We start from the raw sequence: 22324 nt of genomic DNA on the forward strand, positions 1-22324 counted from the left end.
GTTCGACAGCTTTTAACACCTTATTGCTATTGCAGCTGGTGTTCCAACACATAAGACACGGCTATTCTGGCAGCTGATGAGGGAATCGGTGGGAGGCTTTTACTAACTCATCAGGAATCACAGTCCCCGCATGATGATAGGTACTTACTTTACACCAGCCATAAACCTGCCACCCTGACAATGTCATTCTACTCTTTAGTTACACTACTTTTATTAAATTCTTTCCTTGCCTATCACTATAGATTAATTTTACTATTCTTTCCCGCATCCCACTGGCAGAATATGACCCTCAGTGTTAGCCTTTACCAGTGCTGAGATCCCCTTCAGATTTCTACTTGACCTAATTCGTCAACATTTTCTGATTCATGTCAGTGCGTCCACCTCTTGTCATGTTATCTTTCATTGTGTTTCAAATCTTTGTTTGTAAATTTGAATTGACTGGTCAATCTCAGTAGACTTGTAGAGTTTTTTGATTTTCAGTTTTTTTTTTAGCTATTTGTCAAAATAAGATTGTAACAATCCAACTAAAACTAAAAGGCCTGGTAATATTATATTTAATGATTGTTACATATTATATAATTTTATAGTAAAAATTTAAACCTTTGAGGTGTTATCCTTAAGTATATGGTAGATTGTTTTATTTTAAATTCTCACAATACAACTATTTTATATAAAATAATCATTTAAATTTTGCCCCCATGTTTAAATCCTGAACATCAAGTGACATATCTGAATGTCACGGGTCGGATAAGGATGTATTGAGCGGGCTCACGGGCTGAGCCCGCTCTTTAGACAGTTCGTGTTAGCTGCATTATACAGCTAACACCCCCAGCTGACAACTGCAATAGGTGCCGGCACCGATCGTGGGTGTTAATCCCTTAAGTGCTGTCATTAAACTGGAAGAAGACACTTAAGTGAAGGTGCTGCCATCTTAGATTCGGTGAAATCATTGTCATTTTGCAACACATACAAAATTTTATAAAATGTCATCAAAAGGTAGTATCATCCCCAAAATGGTAGCAATGAAACTTTATCATATCCCGCAAAAAATAACAACTTGCACAGATCCATACACAAGTATGAAAAACTTATGAGCGTTATAATATGGCAAAATTAAGAAATCTTTTTTTACACAAAAGCTATTTAAACCAAATAAAACCTATAAAAATTTGGTATCCTCCTAATTGCAACAACCCAAAAAATACATGAGAGGTATCATTTAGAGTGGACAGTGAAAGCTGTAAAAGAAGACATTTTTTGTCAAGTTCATTGCATTTGGATGTTTTTGCCATTTCCCAGTACATGGCATGGAAAATTAAATAATGCAACTAGGAAGTACAATTAGTACAACAATTAGTACAACAAGCCCCTAGGAAGAAATAAAATAGTTTGGTATTTTTGAAGAAGAAGGGGAGCAAAAAACGGAAACACAATATAGAAAAAGGGCATATGCGGAAAGGTTAAATTACCATTTAACTGTACTTACTGTATAGGAAATTACCATTATTAACTTCATTATACTGATCAGTACAGCTGACGTTGCCAGAATAACAATGTCCATTCTGTCATCATTTCTTGCTCTGAAACTACTAAAGTGTTACTCTTAATGCTGTTAGTACTACGAGGTATTTTCCCAAATTCAACATCCCCAACTTTCTGGTATTGAATGTAGGAAAGTAGTAAAACAGAGCTGAGAACACTTTGTAAAATGTGAGTGAATGCTGGAGAGGGTTATGTGCAGAGCATAAAATCTGGGAGGTGTAGCTTTAGCTCTTAAAGGGATGTCATGGAAGATGCCAACACCTTTTGACAACTTTTTAAAGTCTTCATACACATTATATTTACAGGTTGCATTATTTATCATATTCCAGAGCTGCAGTCACAAAATTGTTCATCACTACAACAATCAACAAGGATGGTGACATACGCCGAAAAGCTCTGAAGCATGCTCAATCTACCAGCAAAATCAAACATAGTAAACCAGGGCACTTACTCAAAGATCCAGGCACCGTGAATTTGTTATCCATTCCTGGCTTTACAAACTGTTGTTACACTGTGCAGTACACCCACCCTCCTGCACTTCCTGTAATTGCAGCAGTATTGAGCACAGAATGGTGGGGGAAGCTCTCCTTAACACTATCAGCCTGTGTAGTTACAACACAGAGGGGCTAGAGAAGCACTTCTGGCTCATTAGCATAATTTGAAAGTTGATTTTTAGAAGGAAGGAGGCCATAGATAACCACAGTCACTGTGTCTGGATCTGTGAGTAACTGTCCCTGGTTTAACATGATATATTTTGATGATAGATTTTCTTTAAGCTTGATATATAGATTATAATAGAGGTTACTATGAGAATGAAAACAAGAGAAACAAGGGCTTGATGGCAACTTCTGTATGGACAGTAAATAGCAGGGTATAGTAACTATTTTGCTCTAGGTGTCTGTAAGCTTATTGAATAGTAAAGTGAAAGAGGTTGTCTGGAACAAAAACGTTTTCCACTCCTGGCCACTGGAAGTGTGAAAATAATAAAGAAATTATAGTTGCCTCGGTCCTTACCGCAGGTCCAGCATGGCCTCTTCATTCAGAAAGGATGCACCAACTGCAGCCTAAAAACCCCAGAGGTTGTATCAGGAGTGCACTGTCAAGACAACCTTACACAATGGCTGGTTTATATGGTAGTTTCCACGTTGGAGGTCGAGGGTAAAGACCCAGGAAAGTACAACTTCTTTATTATTTTTACACCAACAGGGGCAATTGTAAAAAGTTAATGGACATAGATGACCCCTTTAATAATTAATTATTTCCGTATAACTTCCTAGTAGGCATAATAAAAGTAATTACGCTTGATATTCTGCTGCAACAGAAACTGTAATAATTGTACTAACTTGTTGTTGTGTTTTTTATTTTCCTTCAGGATTCCCTTAGTGAACCTGTAAAAGATATAACAGGTATCTACTATTTTTGTTTACCAATGGGACTCACAGAGCAGAACTCTACTGGACAAATATATTTTTTTAATATGTACAATATACAGACAGTGTAATTTTTTTTCCTCAAAAATATGTTTTTTGTTTGTTTTAAATAAAACACAAATGAAGAAAAAAATATTTCAATGATTAGAAGAAGTAATCAAACAAAAGACTGACCATATGAATTTTTGGATTTGGACTGTGATTTCTGAACCTGTGCCAATAATACCAATATGTGCCATGAGTCGGTGGGGGAGACTTCCATATAAATTGAAGTTAAGTGATTACATCATTGTACGTATAGCGACAAAAAAAAAGGATCTGGAACTTGTTTATTGGGAAATATACATTGTATAGAGACAGTAAAACTACATTTATTTCCTTTTTTATACTTTTTCTTTTATTTGGTGGAGTAGAATTTTAAAAGCTATTGTTTTGTTTATCGTATTTCTTTTATGTCACTCAGAACTTTATGTATAATTTTACAAACAGTCATTGCTACTGCTTTAGACAAGTAAATACTCAAAGATATCCATGTGAAAGTATGACTTTTTTAAGAAATCAGTATTTGAATTGTTCTTTAAAGTATTGAATTGCTTTTTAATACCGAAAACCTATATGCAACAATACTTAGTATTTTCCTTATTTATTAATTTTATCTAAAGGGGAAATATTATGTGATACTTTCTTTATTTGAATTTTTTTTTTAATTTGTAAGGAGTTGACAGGAAATAAAAGAATATTCAGAGTAAAAATATATATTTAATCTGAACTGATAAATAAGTTAAAAGTTTTCCCCATCAATGGATGAATTCAAAATGGGTAAACAAGGACTTATTCTACATATATATATATATATATATATATATATATATATATATATATATATATATATATATATATAATTCATAATGAACTTATATAAAAAGTAAATGATGTATTCAATTCTAAAACCTTGATATTTGATACATGTTCCCTTTACATGAAGGTGTGTCTGTATAATGAATTGAAGGGAGTTTCAAATAACACATTTGACACACAAAAAATAAAATATAATAACCTCCTTATCAAATTGTACAATTCAAAAATTTGACAAATTTTGAAGAATTTATACAGTGACTAAAATCAAAAAGTAAGTTAATTAATGAAAATTTTTTTCCCAAAAACAAAAATGAGAATATCCAAACATTTCATAAAATGATCCAGCAAAGAGTGACTTGCTAAATAATAGACAACTCTCTTTTATGTATTCTTTCCATAATAAATATTAGGAAGACTGGCTGATAACTCATTAACCTAATGAAAAAAACTAGCTAAATCCCAGGCCTAAGAAAACTACAGGGATGCCCAAAATTTGGGGATTTACATATTACATACTGTGAGTTTATATTGTAAAATAGAAAGGGCACTTTTATTTAATTCTGTGTACAACTAAAAATGACTTTATAAAGCACAGTTATAAATGCTAAAACATAAAACGCATAAAGTTTTGGTCTGCTTGTTTATTCTTTTTCATTTTTAGAAATTTTTATACACAGACGTTAAACTGATTGAAGATGGGTTAACACACAGTTTTTTTCCATACTTTGTAAAGATATGTAAGGCGGATTCCCAATGTGTCTGTTGCTTATACAGTGGGATACGTTGCCCAGTGACTCCTACAACCCCCTGAATGCAGAACGGAGGAATGAACAATGGCAGTAGCTGGGGATTGCCTGTTGTCAATGTTTGGGGTGTTTCCTTAAATGGGCAGTGACATCAACAGCATCCTCCCACCTGATGAGTGACATATCCGATCAGAAAGCCTGAAGGAGGAATGCAATATGTTGCATCCACTGTTGTCTCCACTAAGCCTATTGTGTCATTTAGCAGAAGGAAGTAGGATGGAAACACGTAGCTTGCTATGTCTTTTTATCCTGTCTTATTCATTGGATGTATGGTATACTGGTCAGACAGACAACAACTATGCCTCCGTCTGCCAGTATATGTCAATGGATATGCTGACCATATAAGTCGGGAGCTTTCCAAAGCTTACCAAAAACAATGGCCTGTACTGATCAGTCTAATAGTCAGAGTAGTTTTATCTTTGCGTTTTATCCCTGTTATTCTTAATTATTTTTACTTTTACTCCCAGTTGTAAGTTGTTTGTGCAGTAATTCTATCTTGAACATAATAACATATTTCACATTTGAGTTGCCATGTACAATTTTCAACTATACATATAGTCAAAATAAAAAATTTTTTATAGATACAATTCTTTTTGTGTTGGTGTTAGACCCAAAATCCTCCACTCCCCCTCACCAAAAAAAAACAATCACCATTATTTAAAGACTTTATTTTTCTGCAGAGGAATTGATTGAGCCACTTATTCACCTCAAAAATGTATATGAAGGTTTACTTGCAGTATATATCTATCTACAAAATTATTCTGTCTGTTGTTATATAATAAATGGAAGAAATACTATAAACTTTGCTTAATTCTGACTATAATTTTATTGGTATAAATCCAGCTCCTTGTGAAAGTTGCCAGCAACTTATTCCTTAGCCCTGACACTTGACGTTTGTGTTTGCTCTTCTCTTAATCACTTCCATGTCATAAAAATCTCTATGGACATTTACAGTACGTGGGCTGATTTCCTGCACTACTAGTGCTTATGGAGGACCTCTGTGGGCATATGCTTGTACAACATAGTTTAAACCCTTCTTTTACACTTGTGCATTACTTACTCATTCTTATAACATTTTTTTATTTTTATGCACAAAAAATAAAAAATATATTATTACATCTTTCTGACACATGTAAGAAGCATTATTTCTGACATTATCAACATTTTTTTCACTATTTACTGCATGTTTATGCCCCTTGGAGTACTTGAACTTCAATCGGTCTGCAATACTACATTATTGCATTTTTTTGGTAAAATTGCTCTAGCTGTAAAACTTCCAGGCCCCCGATCATCATAGCAACTCGTCGTCACCCTCTGATAACTTCTTGGGGAGTGATGACTGAATCCAAGATGATGGCTCCCATATGCTGCCATCATTTAAGCGTTGTTATTGATGGTGGAGCTTAAAAAGGGTAATACCCATAATTGGTGCTCAAACTGATTGTTGGTGTTTGCAGCATAATCCAGCTCCACTATATATGGAGAACGCTCAGCCCAGTGAGCCTGCTCCATAACTCCTTAAAAGAAATGAGACGGAACTATACGTCGCATGTCATTATGAAACGCCTTTGAAGTCGACACCTAAAGGAGATCTACTATCAAAATCAAGCATTAAAAAATGGAGGCACCTATTCATAGACCCAGGCACTAAGACTGTGGTAATCTTCTTATATTTGCTTTCCGTGGCCTCCTTCCTTCTAAAATTGACTTTTACAATTATGCTCATGAGCCTGGGGGTACTCTAGCCTCTCTGTGCTCTGGATTTACAGGTGGTTATACTGTCTATCCACCCTGCACCTTCAGCACTGAGAATACAGAAGGAAACACTTACTGCACTAGTGCTGAGGAAGCAGGGGGAGTGTAACAGCTTGTAAAGCCAAATCCCAGAAGGGTTAAGGTAGCCCCTCATGATCAGTAGTATCATTTCTAAAGTTTATTTTAGAAGAAAGGAGGCAAAAGGTAACAAATATAAAAAGATTACCACAGTCCGGTGCCTGGATTCCCTTTTAGTGTGGGGTCTTCCCAATTCTAAGATTTCACTCTTGTTAACATTGACCCTTTAACCCTAGAATGCTAAAATTTTTGATATTGTACTGAAGACCCCAGGAAGGTCAGACAATGGATCCCCCATAAACAAAATAACACCATCCAATGCCAAGGTAAGATTGTGGTGGGGGGAACATAAATATTCAGTTACACATATCAATCAGCTACATAATTATAAAGCCACAGCAGATATGAGCTAAAACGGCATATTTGTTTCTATATAAATATATCATTGAACATTTACCTGCAAGGTACATATTGGGTAAAGTCAAGGTGACACTATTTGTCTATAATAGTATATTGCCAAGGCAAATATCCTTTACCCATAAGCTAAAATGCCTGCACACTGGCTCCGACGCACCTTTCAGCTGTCAAGTCTTCATTTGAGGGTGCTATGTATGTATTTACATCTAGGTCTCAATAAAAAAAACTGTTTGACAAGAAAAAAAAAGCCTTAAAATGACAATATCTAGACAAATTGAAGATTTGAGGAAACTGAAGAAATTGAAGGCATGAGGCCAAAACATGATAAAGCACTATTAATGAACTTGTTACTAGCATATAGCTTCACTGTGGCGGCACATCTTTACCACTTTCTCACAAAACATTGGCTTACTAAGCAAAGAAAGACACCTACAATCTCTGGGCTTGTTTGCTACGCCATGTGTTGCATGTGACACACACCGTGCCAAAACATGAGAATTCAAAAAAGCTGTGAACATACAAGGATAGGATGAACGCACACCATAGGTTGCCTGCAGGAAGCGGAAATCACTGATTGTATGGAAGCAACTGGACCGCCAACAACTTGACCTGATATGAGTTCAGTTGATTTTATTTTATGAAAGGTATCACAGCTTTGACTCGTTTGTTGTCTTTTTTGAAAAATAAGTTGTAAGATGTTAAATGTATATAATAATGGTGAATAACCAGGTAGGTTTTTTTTACAAAAAATATGTTTTACATTAGAGACTTTTTACACAAATGTCTTGACCATGTCTACATGCCTAAATGCACTGAGTTGCCGCCATGTGATTGGCTGATTAGAAATTAAGTGTTAACGAGCAGTTGGACAGGTGTACCTAATAAAGTGGCCGGTGAGTGTATAATGACAGGGAATAAGGTAAGTGTTTTTCATCTGACACTTTCCAAAGAAATACCGGTATGTTATACACTGAAGATGTAACAGCAGTGAATAAGTGTCTGGTTTCTGCTACTTTGCCACAGAAAATATGTGATATGATGCAAATGTCCCACAAATGTTTATAACGGTGGGGAAAAAGTGTCTGTTACCTGCTACTTCCCCATAGAAAGTACATTAGAGGCCTCAGATATTTCTTGTAGCTGTGAGAAATTTCTTTGATATGCCTTTTTGCTACAAAAATTATGTTACATAGTGGAGGTATTTCTCACAAATGGATTCACTTGGGGGAGGGCATGTATTAGTGCTTGCATAGTTTGTGCCGTAGAAGCACTGAAATACTCGCAATTTCTTGTGTGCTGCATGCAATTGGGATTATTTTTGCCTTCTGATGTATCCGCCACAACAGAGGGAACCGTTATCATTATAAATACCCCCCATTTGGTGTAAATAAATGTTGTGCATCCACCTTATTACCAACTACTAAAGATTTTATTACAGGCTACGCTAAGTTCCTTTGTGTAGCAGAGGAGTCTGAACCGTGTCCTATTTCCAGGAATTCAAACTTTGATGTCACAAGGAACCTGGATCTGAACCCTTTTTGTAGCTATAGACTTTTTATGAACAATTTTGGAGTGTTGAGCTACAGCTTGGAGGCTTACTCTATATTTTATGGATTTTCTTGTGGACTTGGGGGATCAGTCTTTCCATATTTTATTATAGATGTAGAGAGGCTAGATTCACCCATGCTATCAAGTGTTACTTTGTATCTCTTATTTGGAGGTTAAGTTCACCCCAGAAACATGCAGCCAAATTTTGGAGCACTTCCATACCCTTCTTATCCCTTAACCATCTTATAGTACAAAACATAAAAGAGTCTAAAAAATTCTGTGATAAATGTGGCGCAATACATTTCAGACTAATTGATAAACATGACCTTGAAAGTTCAGTTGACCCTTAATAATTAAAAAAATGGAAAAAATAGAAATTAAATCATGGTAAAATATTTAGTGCTTTTATTGTTATCTCTGCATTGAACTTTTCCGATATAATTTCTTATATTGTATAATTTTTAGGTGTACAATGTATAGCAACAATTATGACACTCAGTTGGGTAAAACTTTAATGTATTCAATTCATATCTGCTTTATTTGTTTTCTCTGCTCCATAAAATAATCATTTTCTCAGCAGGTTGAATAGAGGATGTGCTGCAAATAGTAGCTGGCATCATTTGGTCCACTAAATAATGATATTGGCATAATTCCCTTAGGTGGGACACCACAGAGCATCTGAATACCTGCATCTATTTGAATTTTGCATTGAAATGTTTTCATTTTCGGATGTGGATCATGGAAATCAGTGGCAGCTTTGATCATTCAATCATTAATTCATGTTCAGCAAAACAACAAATAAGACATGTTTGGTTGCCTTCATTATTTAAAGTTCAATGTATTTGCTGACATTAATTATTCTGGAAAGGTGTTCAATGCAGCCACATAGAGAACAGATTTTGTTATATTACATTTTTAATGGTTGGTTTCACATGGCTCACAATGATTTATATCATTATATTGACCATGGTATAGTATTAAATAAAATGATATTCTTATTACTTTTTAAAATTATATTTTCCACAATTTATCTGGTAAGCAATTTAGGGGTGACTGGGGGAAGAGACAATTCACAATTTACATGATTTATAAAAAATATTGGGGATCATTTACTAATGGTCCGAATCATGCACTTTCGCTGTGTTTCCCGAGAATTTCCGATTTGCAGCGAATTGCCCCGGGATTTTGGCGCATGTGATCGGATTGTGGCACATCAGCGCCGGCTTTCACGCGACAGAAATTGGGGGATGTGGCCGTCAGATAACCCGACGGATTCAGAAAAATGGCGGAATTTAAAAAAGAATTTGTGTTGCAAGATCAGCACTCACATGCACGAGGAAGAAGTAGGTGAACTCCGGTGGACCTCAGCGTAGCAACACGTGCTGGATATCAGGCGCACGACCTTAGTGAATGCCGGGAGACCCGAATCAGCGTCGGAGAATGTGCCGCAGGATCGCGACTGGACCGGGTAAGTAAATGAGCCCCATTGTATTTTTCCTGACTATAAGATACAATTTTTATTAACAAAAACTCTTATTAAAAAGTTCTGTATCTTTCAGTCTGAAGTCAGGAGAGTGTTTTGGATATCCTGAGCTGTCCTGGTACAGTCTCTTTTCCTCTCTCTACCCATCCCAACATAAGAGATACCTGAAGGACTTTGGAATGATGAATGAATCATGTGATTTATCACTTGCTTCATCATTGTAATTGTCTTAGTCGGGACAGAACCATGGTATGAGAGGTTATGTTTTTAAAGGAGAAAAGGGGTGAATAAAGACACTGGGACTGGGTATGTGTGAATGGATGTATAGTAAAGCTGTGGGTGTCTGAATAAATGGATGGAGCAGACCTATATGTATGAGTGGATGGATGTAGCAGGGCTGTATGAGAGAGGATGGAAGTAGCAGAGTTGTGTGAGTGAATGGATATAGCAGGTTTGTGTGTGAGTGGATGGATATATAAGAGCTGTGTGTGCTTGAGTGAATGAGTGGATATAGCTGGATTGTGTGTGAGTTGATGGGTATATCAGAGCTGTGTGTGCTTGAATGAATGAGTAGATGTACCAGGGCATTGTGTCATAGAGTAAATGGATGTAGTAGGGCTATCAGAGTTAATGGATGTTGTAGAAGTGTGTGTATGCAGCAGTGCTATGCCTGTGTCTGTGACCGCCAAGGAATTTCTAATTGGTGAAAAAAATATTTCTCCTTCTTGGGTGTTTCTTGAGTGTCACCTTATAGTCCGAAAAATAAGGTAATATATTTTAAAGTAAATGAGACAGGGAATCTGGTTACATGGTAGAACTTGTCAGTAGCGTTCCTAACCTACACCTTCAATGTTGATACATGAAAACGTGGCTGAGTGGGTAGCACTTCTGCCTTGCAGCACTGGGGTCCTGGGTTCAAATACCACTCAGGTTGAACTTCTGCAAAGAGTTTGTATGTTCTCTCTGTGTTTGTGTGGGTTTCCTCTGGGTCCTCCGGTTTCCTCCCACACTCCAAAACATACTGTTAGGTTGTTTAGATTGTGAACCCCATTGGGACAGGGACCAATTTGGCTTTGTGCAGCGCTGCGTAATCTGTAGGCACTATATAAATAAAGAATTATTATTATACAGAAACACTAGGGATTTACAGTAGGGAATTATTATTCGTCCAAGGGCTCCTGTATCATGCTGAACTTTAAAGTTCAGTGTTGATGAGGGTTCATTCTTAAAACCCTGCCTTGGGCACCAAGGGACCTTCAACAGTATAATACATATAAATAAACTTCAAAGGTAATAAAAAAGTATCATTATTAAAAACTTATAGCATTAGTTAAAGAGCTCAGAAATTCATAGGAGAATCAGGTGAATCAATGAGGGTTAGTTCTTGTGAAGTATGTACAAACATGACATAACATACCCCTCTGGGACCCCCAGTAGAGATATATCTTTGGGGACTGAGCTGAGAATCTTTGACTCTTTACTCTTCTGCAGCTTTTAATTGCATATTACATCCCGTTGGCAGCATCACAAAACTTTGGTCCAATATATTGGATGTTTTGTATTATAAATACATTATTTAGATATCATTGCACGGACCCTTACATCTATTCTATGAAGCCACAGTTCATCTTTACACTGGTCACTCTGGGACAACAAATGTAACAATATAATATACAGTATGAAAATATAGATTTTTATACATGTAAGAACGTACAGTGGTAAAAAAAAATATTGGAAAAGCAAAAGAATATAAAATCTATATGATATAGGTATAATTGTTGTCCAAAATTAGCATTTGGGTAAAGTTTGGCATTTTTTGAAGTTATTTTAGAACTCTGCAAACTACATTGTAAAACAGCATAATTGGCTCTGCTACCCATAGTAATTAATCACAGCTCATTCTTTTTTTCTAAAACATTTTTAAAAATGAAATCTGTGCCTAAATGTATGTAGCTTATTAGTTAATTGTAGTCAATAAGAGGTTTCCAAGTCATTTTTCCAACTATTCTGCTTAAATAATAGTGCACATTGGTCAAAATTTCCAGAGGATATTATGTTTTACGAATTTCATCCCTCCAAAAAAGAGTGAAATAATGAAAATTTTGCATTGCAAGTTTTTAAAACTTTTTTTTCTGGAATGAATCTAAGGAATAAAGAGTTAGAGTTCTCCTTACAGAGACATTTCCAATTAAGGCCGACTTGCAGGTGTGTGGAGACTTAGAGCCATTGATGCTCCACTAAAGGATTCTGGGAAATATGAACACAGATTTCTGTTACCTCATTTATTGTTCCCATAGTGAATTACTGAGTGGTAGCTGCAGAAAACCACATTTTATCATTTGCCCTTATATCCGTGCAGGGCTTTGGAGCTCAGCAGCTGGATATTTTCTGCAAAAGAACTACAAGTTAAAATCATATTTGCAAGTCTTAAGTATTTCATATCAGTATGTGACATTTGTTTCACTTACATTAGTAATAATGCGTAATAATAATTATATTTTCATTTATTGCTTTACCCAGTAAATATAATGTTGTCTCTGCTGGCAGAAGTCTTACAAAACTGTTTCCTTTTTGTGCTAAGGAACTCTAAAAACAACAAAAAAAATAAAAGCAAAAAAAAAAAGTTAATCCTGCAAGGTCGGAACAAATGTAAAGGTTACTGTATTTGTCATTTTTGCAATACGCACAGTATCATTTTTCACAAAGGTTACAGAAATTCCATCTGGGTTTAAAGCTTAAAATGGGGAAAAAAAAGCATTTTATTTAGTTTTCTGTTAATTTGTAGTACATCCTACACCCCTAGCACACAGCACACACAGTCAACTCAATTCTTGTGTCAGGGAAACAAAACACATTCAAATCCCAGACACCATGCATGCACAGCCCAGGGGGTGCACCACAACCCCAACCACTTACGTGCCTATGGAACGCTAAAGCACAGAACCACTCTGCACCCTGATACAGTCACCTGCTATTCCATACAATTGGATGCTACCGCCATTCGTAATTATGGCTCACAAGACGCCAATACCAGGACTGCACACATGCACCCAGATACACACTCTTCTAGGTGCTGTACAGTTCACCTGAACCTACACTGCTTATAGCTACTGCTAGCACAGAGACACACAAGTCCTATTGCTACTACTAACACACAGACACACATGGCCTATAGCAGTGATGGCAAACCTTTTGGAGACTGAGTGCCCAAACTACAACCAAAATCCACTAATTTACCATGAAGAGCCAACATGGTATTTTAAGCAGTAACTTATTGCTACCTGTTCTTCCACATTTTTCAATCGTATCGGCCCCCTGAGGTCACCAATATAGTTGAAAGAAGGATGGCAAATTCAGACTCTCGTTGTATCTTCTCTCCAGCGTCTCTCTCTACAGGAAGAATGGTGGGTCCAGAATAAGAACCTCTAAAAATATTGCAGTTCTGTCAACACCTTTTCACTTTCCAAACAGTCAATGAAGTGTCTCTTTATTTGGTGAACTCTGTCCTGGGGCGATGGCCTGAGAGACCTTTTACTAATTGGGTTTGCATACAAATCCACTATGGAGAAATTGTGAAAACCCTGGAAAGTCCTGCAAGCTTAAGGCATCTCCATAGACTAAAAAGAATTGAATGATGGCATGTTAATTTTAACTAACCACCTAATCCGCCCCCTTGGTCATGTGAGAGGGGCGTGGCTACCCCTGAATCAACCTGGAAAGTTGGGGACATATTTCCCAATTACATCATATCTTCCTTTTTGTGTCTCCTGAGAAGAAGATCTGCCCGCCACCCATTTCCCAGCATGAATGAACAAATCCAACAATATCAAACACCATTATGAAATTTTGTCCCAAAGGTGTAATAGCTATTTTCTTGGTTCCCTTCCTTTAAATCCTTGGTGCACGACATCCTTGGACTTTTCTTTGAAGTATAATTTTGTTATGTTCTTAAAGGGGTTTTCCCACAAAGAAAAATTAGGCCCTATCCACAGGATAGGGCCTAACTTGCTGATCAGTGGGGGTATCAGTGCTGACCCCCACAGTGACCCCCACAGAAAATAAAAACGAGGGGTCCGTCGAACCCCTCGTCGCTCCATCACATGTGCGGCCATCTGCTCCATTAATCTCTATGGAGTTGAATGAGATCGCCAAGTGCAAAGCTCGGAAATTTACGTCAGCTCCATAGAGATTAATGGAGCAGAACGGTCATGCGCGACCGTCTGCTCCATTAATCTGACGGAGCAACAAAGGGTTCAACAGAGATGCAAGGGACCCCATCGGACCCCTCATTTTCATGATCTGTGGGGGTCTCAGCATTGAGACCCCCACTGATCAGCAAGTTTGGCCCCATCCCGTAGGTGGGGCATAACTTTTCTTTGTGGTAAAACCCCTTTAAGTAGCAATTTTAAGACACATCGCCAACCATGAGGGGGTTTGGAGCCACCAAGTCTGTATCCATTCAAGGTACACAGGAAACTAATTAACATTTCTAAGGGACAGGGAATCACAGAGGGGTGGGAGCAGTTGGTCTACGGACCAGGTGCTAATTACGTTATCTCATAAGTTGATCTCCCCTCAAAACATGACTGGCAGAGAGGAGGCATTCCAATCCATAATTTATGACATATAGTATATAGTAGTATACTAGTATAGAATTGTTTGGTGTCCAAAATTTTATTTTTGCCTCTTTAGAAGTTTATAAAGATGATTTAATGAGAAGTGTATGTACTCTAAGCATGTAAAGGAAAAGTAAACAATGTGTGTGGCCAAAAAAAGGGCACAATATATCCATATATCAAAAATGTGCACAAAATAAAACAAAAAGATATAGGGGCTTATTTACTAAGGGTCGCGGCTCACACTTTCATCGGTTTGTTTGCTGTTTTCGGATTAGCGCAGCTTTGACAGGTTTTTAACAGTGGTTTTGTGGGATTGTGCTACGCGTCATAGGATTTTGGTGCAGCTGCACTGGCTTTCATGCGACGGAAATCGGGGACTTGGCATTGGTCGATCCAACTGATTCGGACTATGCGCGGGATTTAACTTTCCTGCGGGATTTTAACTGTGTCGCAAGACAATGCACTTACATGCACCAGGAAGAAGAAGGTGAACTCTGGCGGACCTGAGTGGGGAAGCGACACATGCAGGATATCGGGCGGATGATCTTAGCGAATCGCGTCAGAGTGCATGATCGTCGGACAATGTGCCCCATAAGTAAATGTGCCCCATACTGTAGTTATTAACATGACACTATCACGTTACGTCACCTTTCTACTGAGCCTGCTTGTCAATCTTCTTTCTGTTATTTTCTTTTTCTTGTGGAAGAGGCTAAAATTTAAAGGTTAAAAAAAGATAAAGCTTCAAAGTTGGATGGGGAAAAATTAAAGTGTTGCTTAAAGTGCAGCCAATATCTGGTAGGTGTCATCGATGTGTGAGGTCCACTCACATGCAGATTACCACACATAATTAATACATATCAGCAGGAAAAAGAAAGGAATAAATTATGAAGTTATCCCCAATCCACAAAATGAAAAGCAAATTGTGAGGGTCCAACAAAAATGTGACCCCTAGCTCTCCACAGAATGGGGATCCTAATCTCACTAATGGGTGGAGAAGCAGAACAAGCATGTGTTCTGCTGCTCCATTCAATTGCATTGGAATGTCAGAGATAGATGAGCGTACAATCTGCAATCTCCAATCGCATCCATAAACTATAGATAGTAAATTTGGTCGTAGGACCCCCGCTTGTCCTTTTTTCCTTAACATTCCTCCCTACACGACAAACTAAGACATCCATAGCCTCAGTTCTGGAATATTATGTTGGAAGTTATTGGTAACAATGGAAAACAGTAACATATTGCAATTTCAAATTCATATGGATAATTACAAGAAAACTTGGCAAGAATTTGTTGTATAATTTCAGATTCTTTCAGTTTATATTTCAGGTAAGAGATGATGATTTTATTGTTGTATAAATGCATTGCCTAAATTATCATTGTGTTAATAATGCAATGGATTTTGTTTGAGTATGAAAGAACTGTTAATAATATCTTGCAATGTTTCAACATAACAGCTGTTCACAGGAAAATATGCATGGGAAAAAACATAGGAAAAAAATGGGGCAGAATAAAAAAATTAGCAACAGAAATATTTAAGCTAGGCCAGAAATCAAGAACATTTTCCTCCTCAAATTTATTGTACACTTTAATTGTGGGTTGTGTTGGAAAACCCCTCAGTTCGATGGACAACAGCCAAGAATTTTGGCATGATGTTAGTTTTTTTTACAATTTACTGTGCAGTAAAAAAAATAAAAATAAATGGGTTACTTGAGACCCTATGAAGAATATGAACAATGTGGGGGAGGGGACTGCTTAAAAAAAAATGTGTACTCACCTCTGTGGTCCTACTGGTGCCATCTCTCCGGTCCATGTCCTTGTTTGTTTACAGGGGCAAGCCAATGTGGCTGCCCACGCCCACCCGATACCATATCTCAGTGCCTGATACAATGAGGCACAATTACTTACCTGTCAGACGAAGTTCACTAATATTGAACACCTGATATCCTGTATGTGTTGCTTCCCCGATCAGGTCCAATGGAGTTCACCTTCTTCTTCCTGGTGTATATAAGTACATTGTCTTGTGACACAATTTGAAAGTTAAATCCTGTGCTCAGTCCGAATCAGTTGGATCGTCTGACGGCACGCCATTAATTTCTGTTGCATTGAAGCCAGCGCAGCTGCACCAAAATCCGGTCACGTGCGACATATTGCCAGTGCAGATACCTGTTAAATACCTATCCAAGCCATGCAATCCCTGAAACAGACGAACAGTCCGCCGAAAGTGCGATCTTAGTAAATAAGCCCCAATGCTGAGAATGGTGTCAGGCGGGTGTAGCTGGCCAGAAGCTGTTCACAGCCCAGGAGGTGGCGGCGTGGGATACCTGGTGGGACCATTGATGTAAGTACCAGTTTATTTTTTAAGCAGACTCCCCAGCAACATATCTCTTTTTCATAGGGTCTTGGACAACCCCTTTAAAAATTGTATAGTTGTATTACGGATCCAGCAATATTGTATTATTTTTCTAAAATGTTTATTTATTTATCAATTTATCAACAATTTGGGGCAAATTTGGGTTCAACCATTGAGGGGGCATCACTGCTGATCCTCTGAACCTGCATAATGCTGAACCTGAAGTAAGTGTTTGGCTATAAAAAAATAATTTAGATCCCAGACAACCATTTGAAAACTAGTACTTAGTGGATGATTGCATCTGGCTCACAGGTGCAAAACATGTCTTTTATAAGACATCTACAATCAGATAACCGGATGATAGATGTTTATACTCACCTCCCCATCCCATCCCGATTGCCAATAACCTTCTTTTTTCATCTTTTAGAATGGCTGGATCTTACTACATTCTGCTATGATCGGACATAGAAACAGAATAGCAGAGGGAGAGCTGGTGACATTACCGTCTCTCTTAGCATAGTGTGGGTATGCCAATCGGCCAGAGGAGCGAACATAAATGACTTATCGGCAGAGCCATGAGGCACTCAGCAGAGCTCATTTGCATAGTTTATAAAGCTTTTTTATGTATTCAAGTGCTATTCAATCTGAGTTTTATAACCTTTAAAATATACCATTAAGTTATTTTGAATGCAGGGAGGGTGTTTAGATATGTAGTGTTCATTTCAATAATTCTTGTCCTGGTTACTGGCTTCTTCCCTCTGCAGGCTTGATGCAGCAGTCAACGCCTCCTTGGACCGCCCCCTCAAGAATATACTGGACCGCTGTAAGCTTGGTCCAGCATTTGGAGGGCTATGTACTGCAATGTTTGGTAGCTTTATTGGTATGTTCCCATAAAGATAGAAGTTGGGCTAGGAAGCTGCTTACTTTAAAGCCAATATTTGGGTGACAGGTTGCAGACAATAAGAGGGACAGGATGCAGACAATAGGTAATTGTAAGTGGAGTTTCTAAAACTCTTTTTATACATGATTTAGCAATCCTGATAAATCTTCTGTTCTACAAATGATAGCTTCTCAATAGGATTTACAGACCACCGATCATGGATTGTAGGCTTTTAGAACATGCTTAGAGTTGTAGCTCCCCAACAAATGGAGAGGCTCAGGTTGGAGACCATTTATGATTGCGTTATAAGCTGGAGACTAGTATACTAAGTTGTATCTATTTCTTTCATGCATTGCACATCAGAGACAAGCTAAAATGTAATATCTATGAACAAGATACTTGGTGCGTATGTAGTCTGAAATAGCTATTATCCTAGAATTTAAAAGAAATGTTCTCTTCAGTTTCATTTTAGGCAAACACCAGACACTCAAAACCCCCTTTATGTGCGTTTACTGAAGCGTTAATACGCCTTCTAGAACGTGTCAGTATAAATCACACTATCACTTATCCTGTAAAGCCCAAATGTAACATTGTAGCAACAAGTAACACTTTGTCGTACTCAGATCGGCAAATCAATGTGAAAAGAAGCTTCGGGACATACGAACGTTATTGATGGAGGAATTATACTATTACCCACATAAAGGTGTACCAGCCCAAAGATACTTCAACCATTTTACTACCTTTCCTGCCAAATGTTTTGATGTCTTCTGTGTCGCTATAGCAACATCATTGTGACTTAACTGCTTCTCATCTTATATCCAGGAGAGAATGACTGGTTTGTGATTTGCAGAAGAAGTCGGGGGTCACATAATTCTTCCTAGCTAATTTTACTTTGCTTTTATAGTGATAATCTAAAACATATATAAGTTGCATTAAAATCTAAAAGCTTTGCCCAGTAAATAACACTGTAATAACAGGATAAATCTCGTTCTTGAACTAGCAGCTGGAATGCTGGAGGAATCACATTACAATAATGACAAGATTCCGACAGCCCGGGAAGCAGGCTCGTCGTATTAAAATGAAATGTTAAAGGCTAGAAAAATTCATCATAGCAAAATCCTTCATTGGAATTTAGTTAAATGAGAAAGTAGAATAAAGAAGTATTTTTTAAAGAAATGTAATAGTAAACCCATTAATGGCCCTCTGAAAAAGAAAGTGCACCCTATGTAGAGTGTTACTTCTTAGGGAAATTGTTCTGTTTACCCATAATGTGACCCAATGGGGCAGATTTACTTACCCGGCCCATTCGCGATCCAGCGGCGCATTCTCTGCGGTGGATTCGGGTCCAGCCGGGATTTATTAAGGTAGTTCCTCTGACGTCCACCAGGTGGTGCCGCTGCGCTGAAGAGCATCGGAACGCACTGGAATACACCGAGCCGGGCTGAGTGAAGGTAAGTGCAATTTTTGCAACACATTCTTTTGTTAAATGCGGCGTTTTTTCCGAATCTGTCAGGTTTTCATTCGACCACGCCGACTGATTTCTGTCGCGTGCATGCCGGCGCCGATGCGCCACAATCCGATCGCGTGCGCCAAAATCTCGGGCAATTCAGGGAAAATCGTCGCAAGTCGGAAATATTCGGGTAACATGTCGGGAAACCGCGAATCGGGCCCTTAGTAAATGACCCCCAATGAGTCTTTGGTGAACAGCAGGGGCAGATTATGGCATGGGCCCTGGGCTGTGTGAATATTATATCCTCTACAAGTCTGGAATTTGATTCCTACATATGGTACTAGAATCAAGCATCTTGGGGAATGGAGGATGCGTCCCTTCTGCCTGCTTTCACTTTGTGGTTTCGGGATCTTTGGAGGACCTTCAAAGGTCCTAAAATGGGTCTTGTGTACATGTGTATTGAGAGCAGGAACATATGTACAAGCATTTCATGGGTGAAGATCCCTCTCAGAATAAAATTTGGTTGGTGGTTTTGGTGGCCATTGGCTCTTTATAACCCTTCTATATTATAATGCACTACTGATTATGATTACATTTTTCAGAATTGATACTGAGTGTGCCTTGTTAATAGAACATCATGTTTAACAGTTAGCATGTTCAGCCAATTTTCCATTGACTTCTATGGGATTCACACAGTTGACCATTTGCAAGAAATTCTTAGGAAATATGGGAGTGACAATGGAGCAGTAGGCAAATATCTGGACCACTCTATCCACTTTATTCACCTTGGGCAGAGCAATGGAATTTGTGAAGCGAGAGAGGCTTGTGTTTTCTATAATGACTTCTACACTGAAGAGAAGGACAAAAAACTGAATGTGTAGCATGACGAGCAAAGTATTTCTTTATGCGGCACCAGCTGTTGGCATGCACTAGTTTACAGGCAACTGTGGCTGGCACTTACTGATATGGTCTAGTATATGTCTGGTACTTACTTTTACCTGGGTATTTAGATACCTTGACTAGCACATGATTATTGGGCAGCTGTGGCAACAAAAAGTGTTGAGGAGGCATTTGTGGCAGTCACATGGGCAATGTCGGCATCATGCCACAGTCTGGCATTTGTGAGTAATTTAGCAACACTCAATGTAATTCTAGTTGTAGTTCTATTATATACAGCTCCCTTGTAAGTTATATTATACACAGCCCCTCATATTTTCATGAATTACAGCCCCACATAGTTACATTACCGTATTTTTTGGACTATAAGGTGCACTAAAAATCCTTTGATTTTCTTAGAAATCAAAGGTGCGCCTTATAATCCAGTGCGTCTTATATATGAACCATAGTTACAGACAACAGCTGCCTTGAACTGTGCTCAGGTCTGCCACCTGCTGGTCATTCATCCTTATAATCAGGTGCGCCTTATACTAAAGGAGCGCCTTACATATGAACCTAGACGATTTAGCAGGCATTTATTGATGGTGCGCCTTATACTCAGGAGCGCCTTATAGTCCGAAAAATGCTGTATATAGAGAGATTTGGCCTGGTGGGGCCCTTCAGAAACTATGTGCCCATGCACTTGCCCAGGTATGCCTGGTGCTGACGCCAGCCCTGTGTAAAATGTAGTTGCATGGGGGCTATAGAAAGAAGGCATAGTATATATCTGGTATTTTACCATTATCTTTTATATAAAATATGCTGAAATACTTTTATAGTAACCTCTGTTACAATGTTTAAAGCCTTTTTTTATAGACAAAAACAGGGCATAAGAATCAAAAAGAAGAGCAGATCCTGCCAGAGGCGGCACACAGCAATGCTTCATCCTGATGTCCTCTAATATGAATCTATACAATTTTTGTATAGCGTATTTTGGAAGGTGTTTTACTGTAGTACCAATTGCACTAACTTTATGTATCACCCTCCAGCCATTGTACTTCTCAGGTGTGAAAGACTTCCCCATAAAAAAAGAGGAACTTGTCTGTGACTTCCAATACCATGTACAACCGAGTGTGAAATTATTTTTCACATGAGTGAACATGGCATAAATGTATCTGACACAATTGTATCAAAAATGGATGAAATCTATGATAATGTGGAAAAGTGGAAAAATAATCTGGAATGAATAACATTTTGGATCCAAATTTATGACCTTTGCAGAAACTAATTTATCATCATCCTATGCTTAAAAAGCAAAGGAGAATTGTGTAGTTTTTATGAACTCTTAACCAATGTATTTAAAATTTGAAGATAATGTAAAGATAAAATATTTTATTACAATTTATACCTCAACCTCATTGTCCCAATTGGTGTGTGATTGAATGTCTCCATCCTTCAAGCAACTAATGGTTTAACCTGGCTTGTATTATGGCCTTTTTTATGATAGGGTTGACTTCATTTTCAATATATTTCATATCTTCTGAAAATTGGCGGGAAAAAATGCATTTGTTTTTGTCTTAATGGGATGTATATGAACCCCTACGGATTGTACAGCACCAGGGAATTAATGGTGCTCTATAAATAAATAAATTAATAATATTATAAATATAATATAAATAACCAACAAACAACACATATTTGGTATCCCCAAACCCGTGCAATAAAATTAAATCATTACTGAACTCGTATGGTGAACGCTTTAAAAAAATAATTAAAAAACAAAGCAAAAATTATGATTTTTATGCATCCAACCAAACAAATAACATCATGAAAAGTGACCCTGCATGGTACCAATAAAAAGTATAACTCACTGTACAAAAAAGAAGTCCTAAAACAGCTCAATCAACAAAACCCTAAAAACATTATGCCACTTAGTAGACGGCAATGCAAAATCATGGAATTTTTGTCTCTAAATGAGTTTTTATTCAGACATAAAAAGCGTTATAAATGAGATATCACCGTAACCGTACTGACCCATAGAACATAAGTAACATGTTTTCTATACTATTTGGTGTATAAAACATACAAAAAATATAGTGTTACTGCAATCCTTGAGAGTGGTTTAGTTCTTGAAAGTAAAGGAAAGCATTAACGTGAATTACAACATGTCATGAAAAAACTGTCTGATCTTAAACTCAGTAAGATAAAGCATTCCAAAGTTATGACTGCTTA

At 37.6% G+C, this 22324-nt stretch overlaps 1 protein-coding gene across 4 annotated transcripts in view; it reads left to right on the forward strand.

Moving 5' to 3' along the window:
• Positions 1-5317, forward strand: part of AJAP1 (adherens junctions associated protein 1) — a 194457-nt gene extending 189140 nt beyond the window's left edge. For all 4 annotated transcript variants that reach the window (XM_072156208.1, XM_072156206.1, XM_072156205.1 and 1 more), the window contains one exon: positions 2915-5317. Coding sequence is in view for 1 of the 4 variants with exons in the window: in XM_072156207.1 (XP_072012308.1) it covers positions 2915-2936 (22 nt within the window). In the remaining 3 variants the exon portion in view is untranslated. The remainder of the gene's footprint in view (positions 1-2914) is intronic.
• The last annotated feature ends 17007 nt before the right edge of the window (positions 5318-22324 follow it).

This window comes from Engystomops pustulosus, chromosome 6 (assembly GCF_040894005.1).
Source record: "Engystomops pustulosus chromosome 6, aEngPut4.maternal, whole genome shotgun sequence".
Taxonomy (NCBI): domain Eukaryota; kingdom Metazoa; phylum Chordata; class Amphibia; order Anura; family Leptodactylidae; genus Engystomops; species Engystomops pustulosus.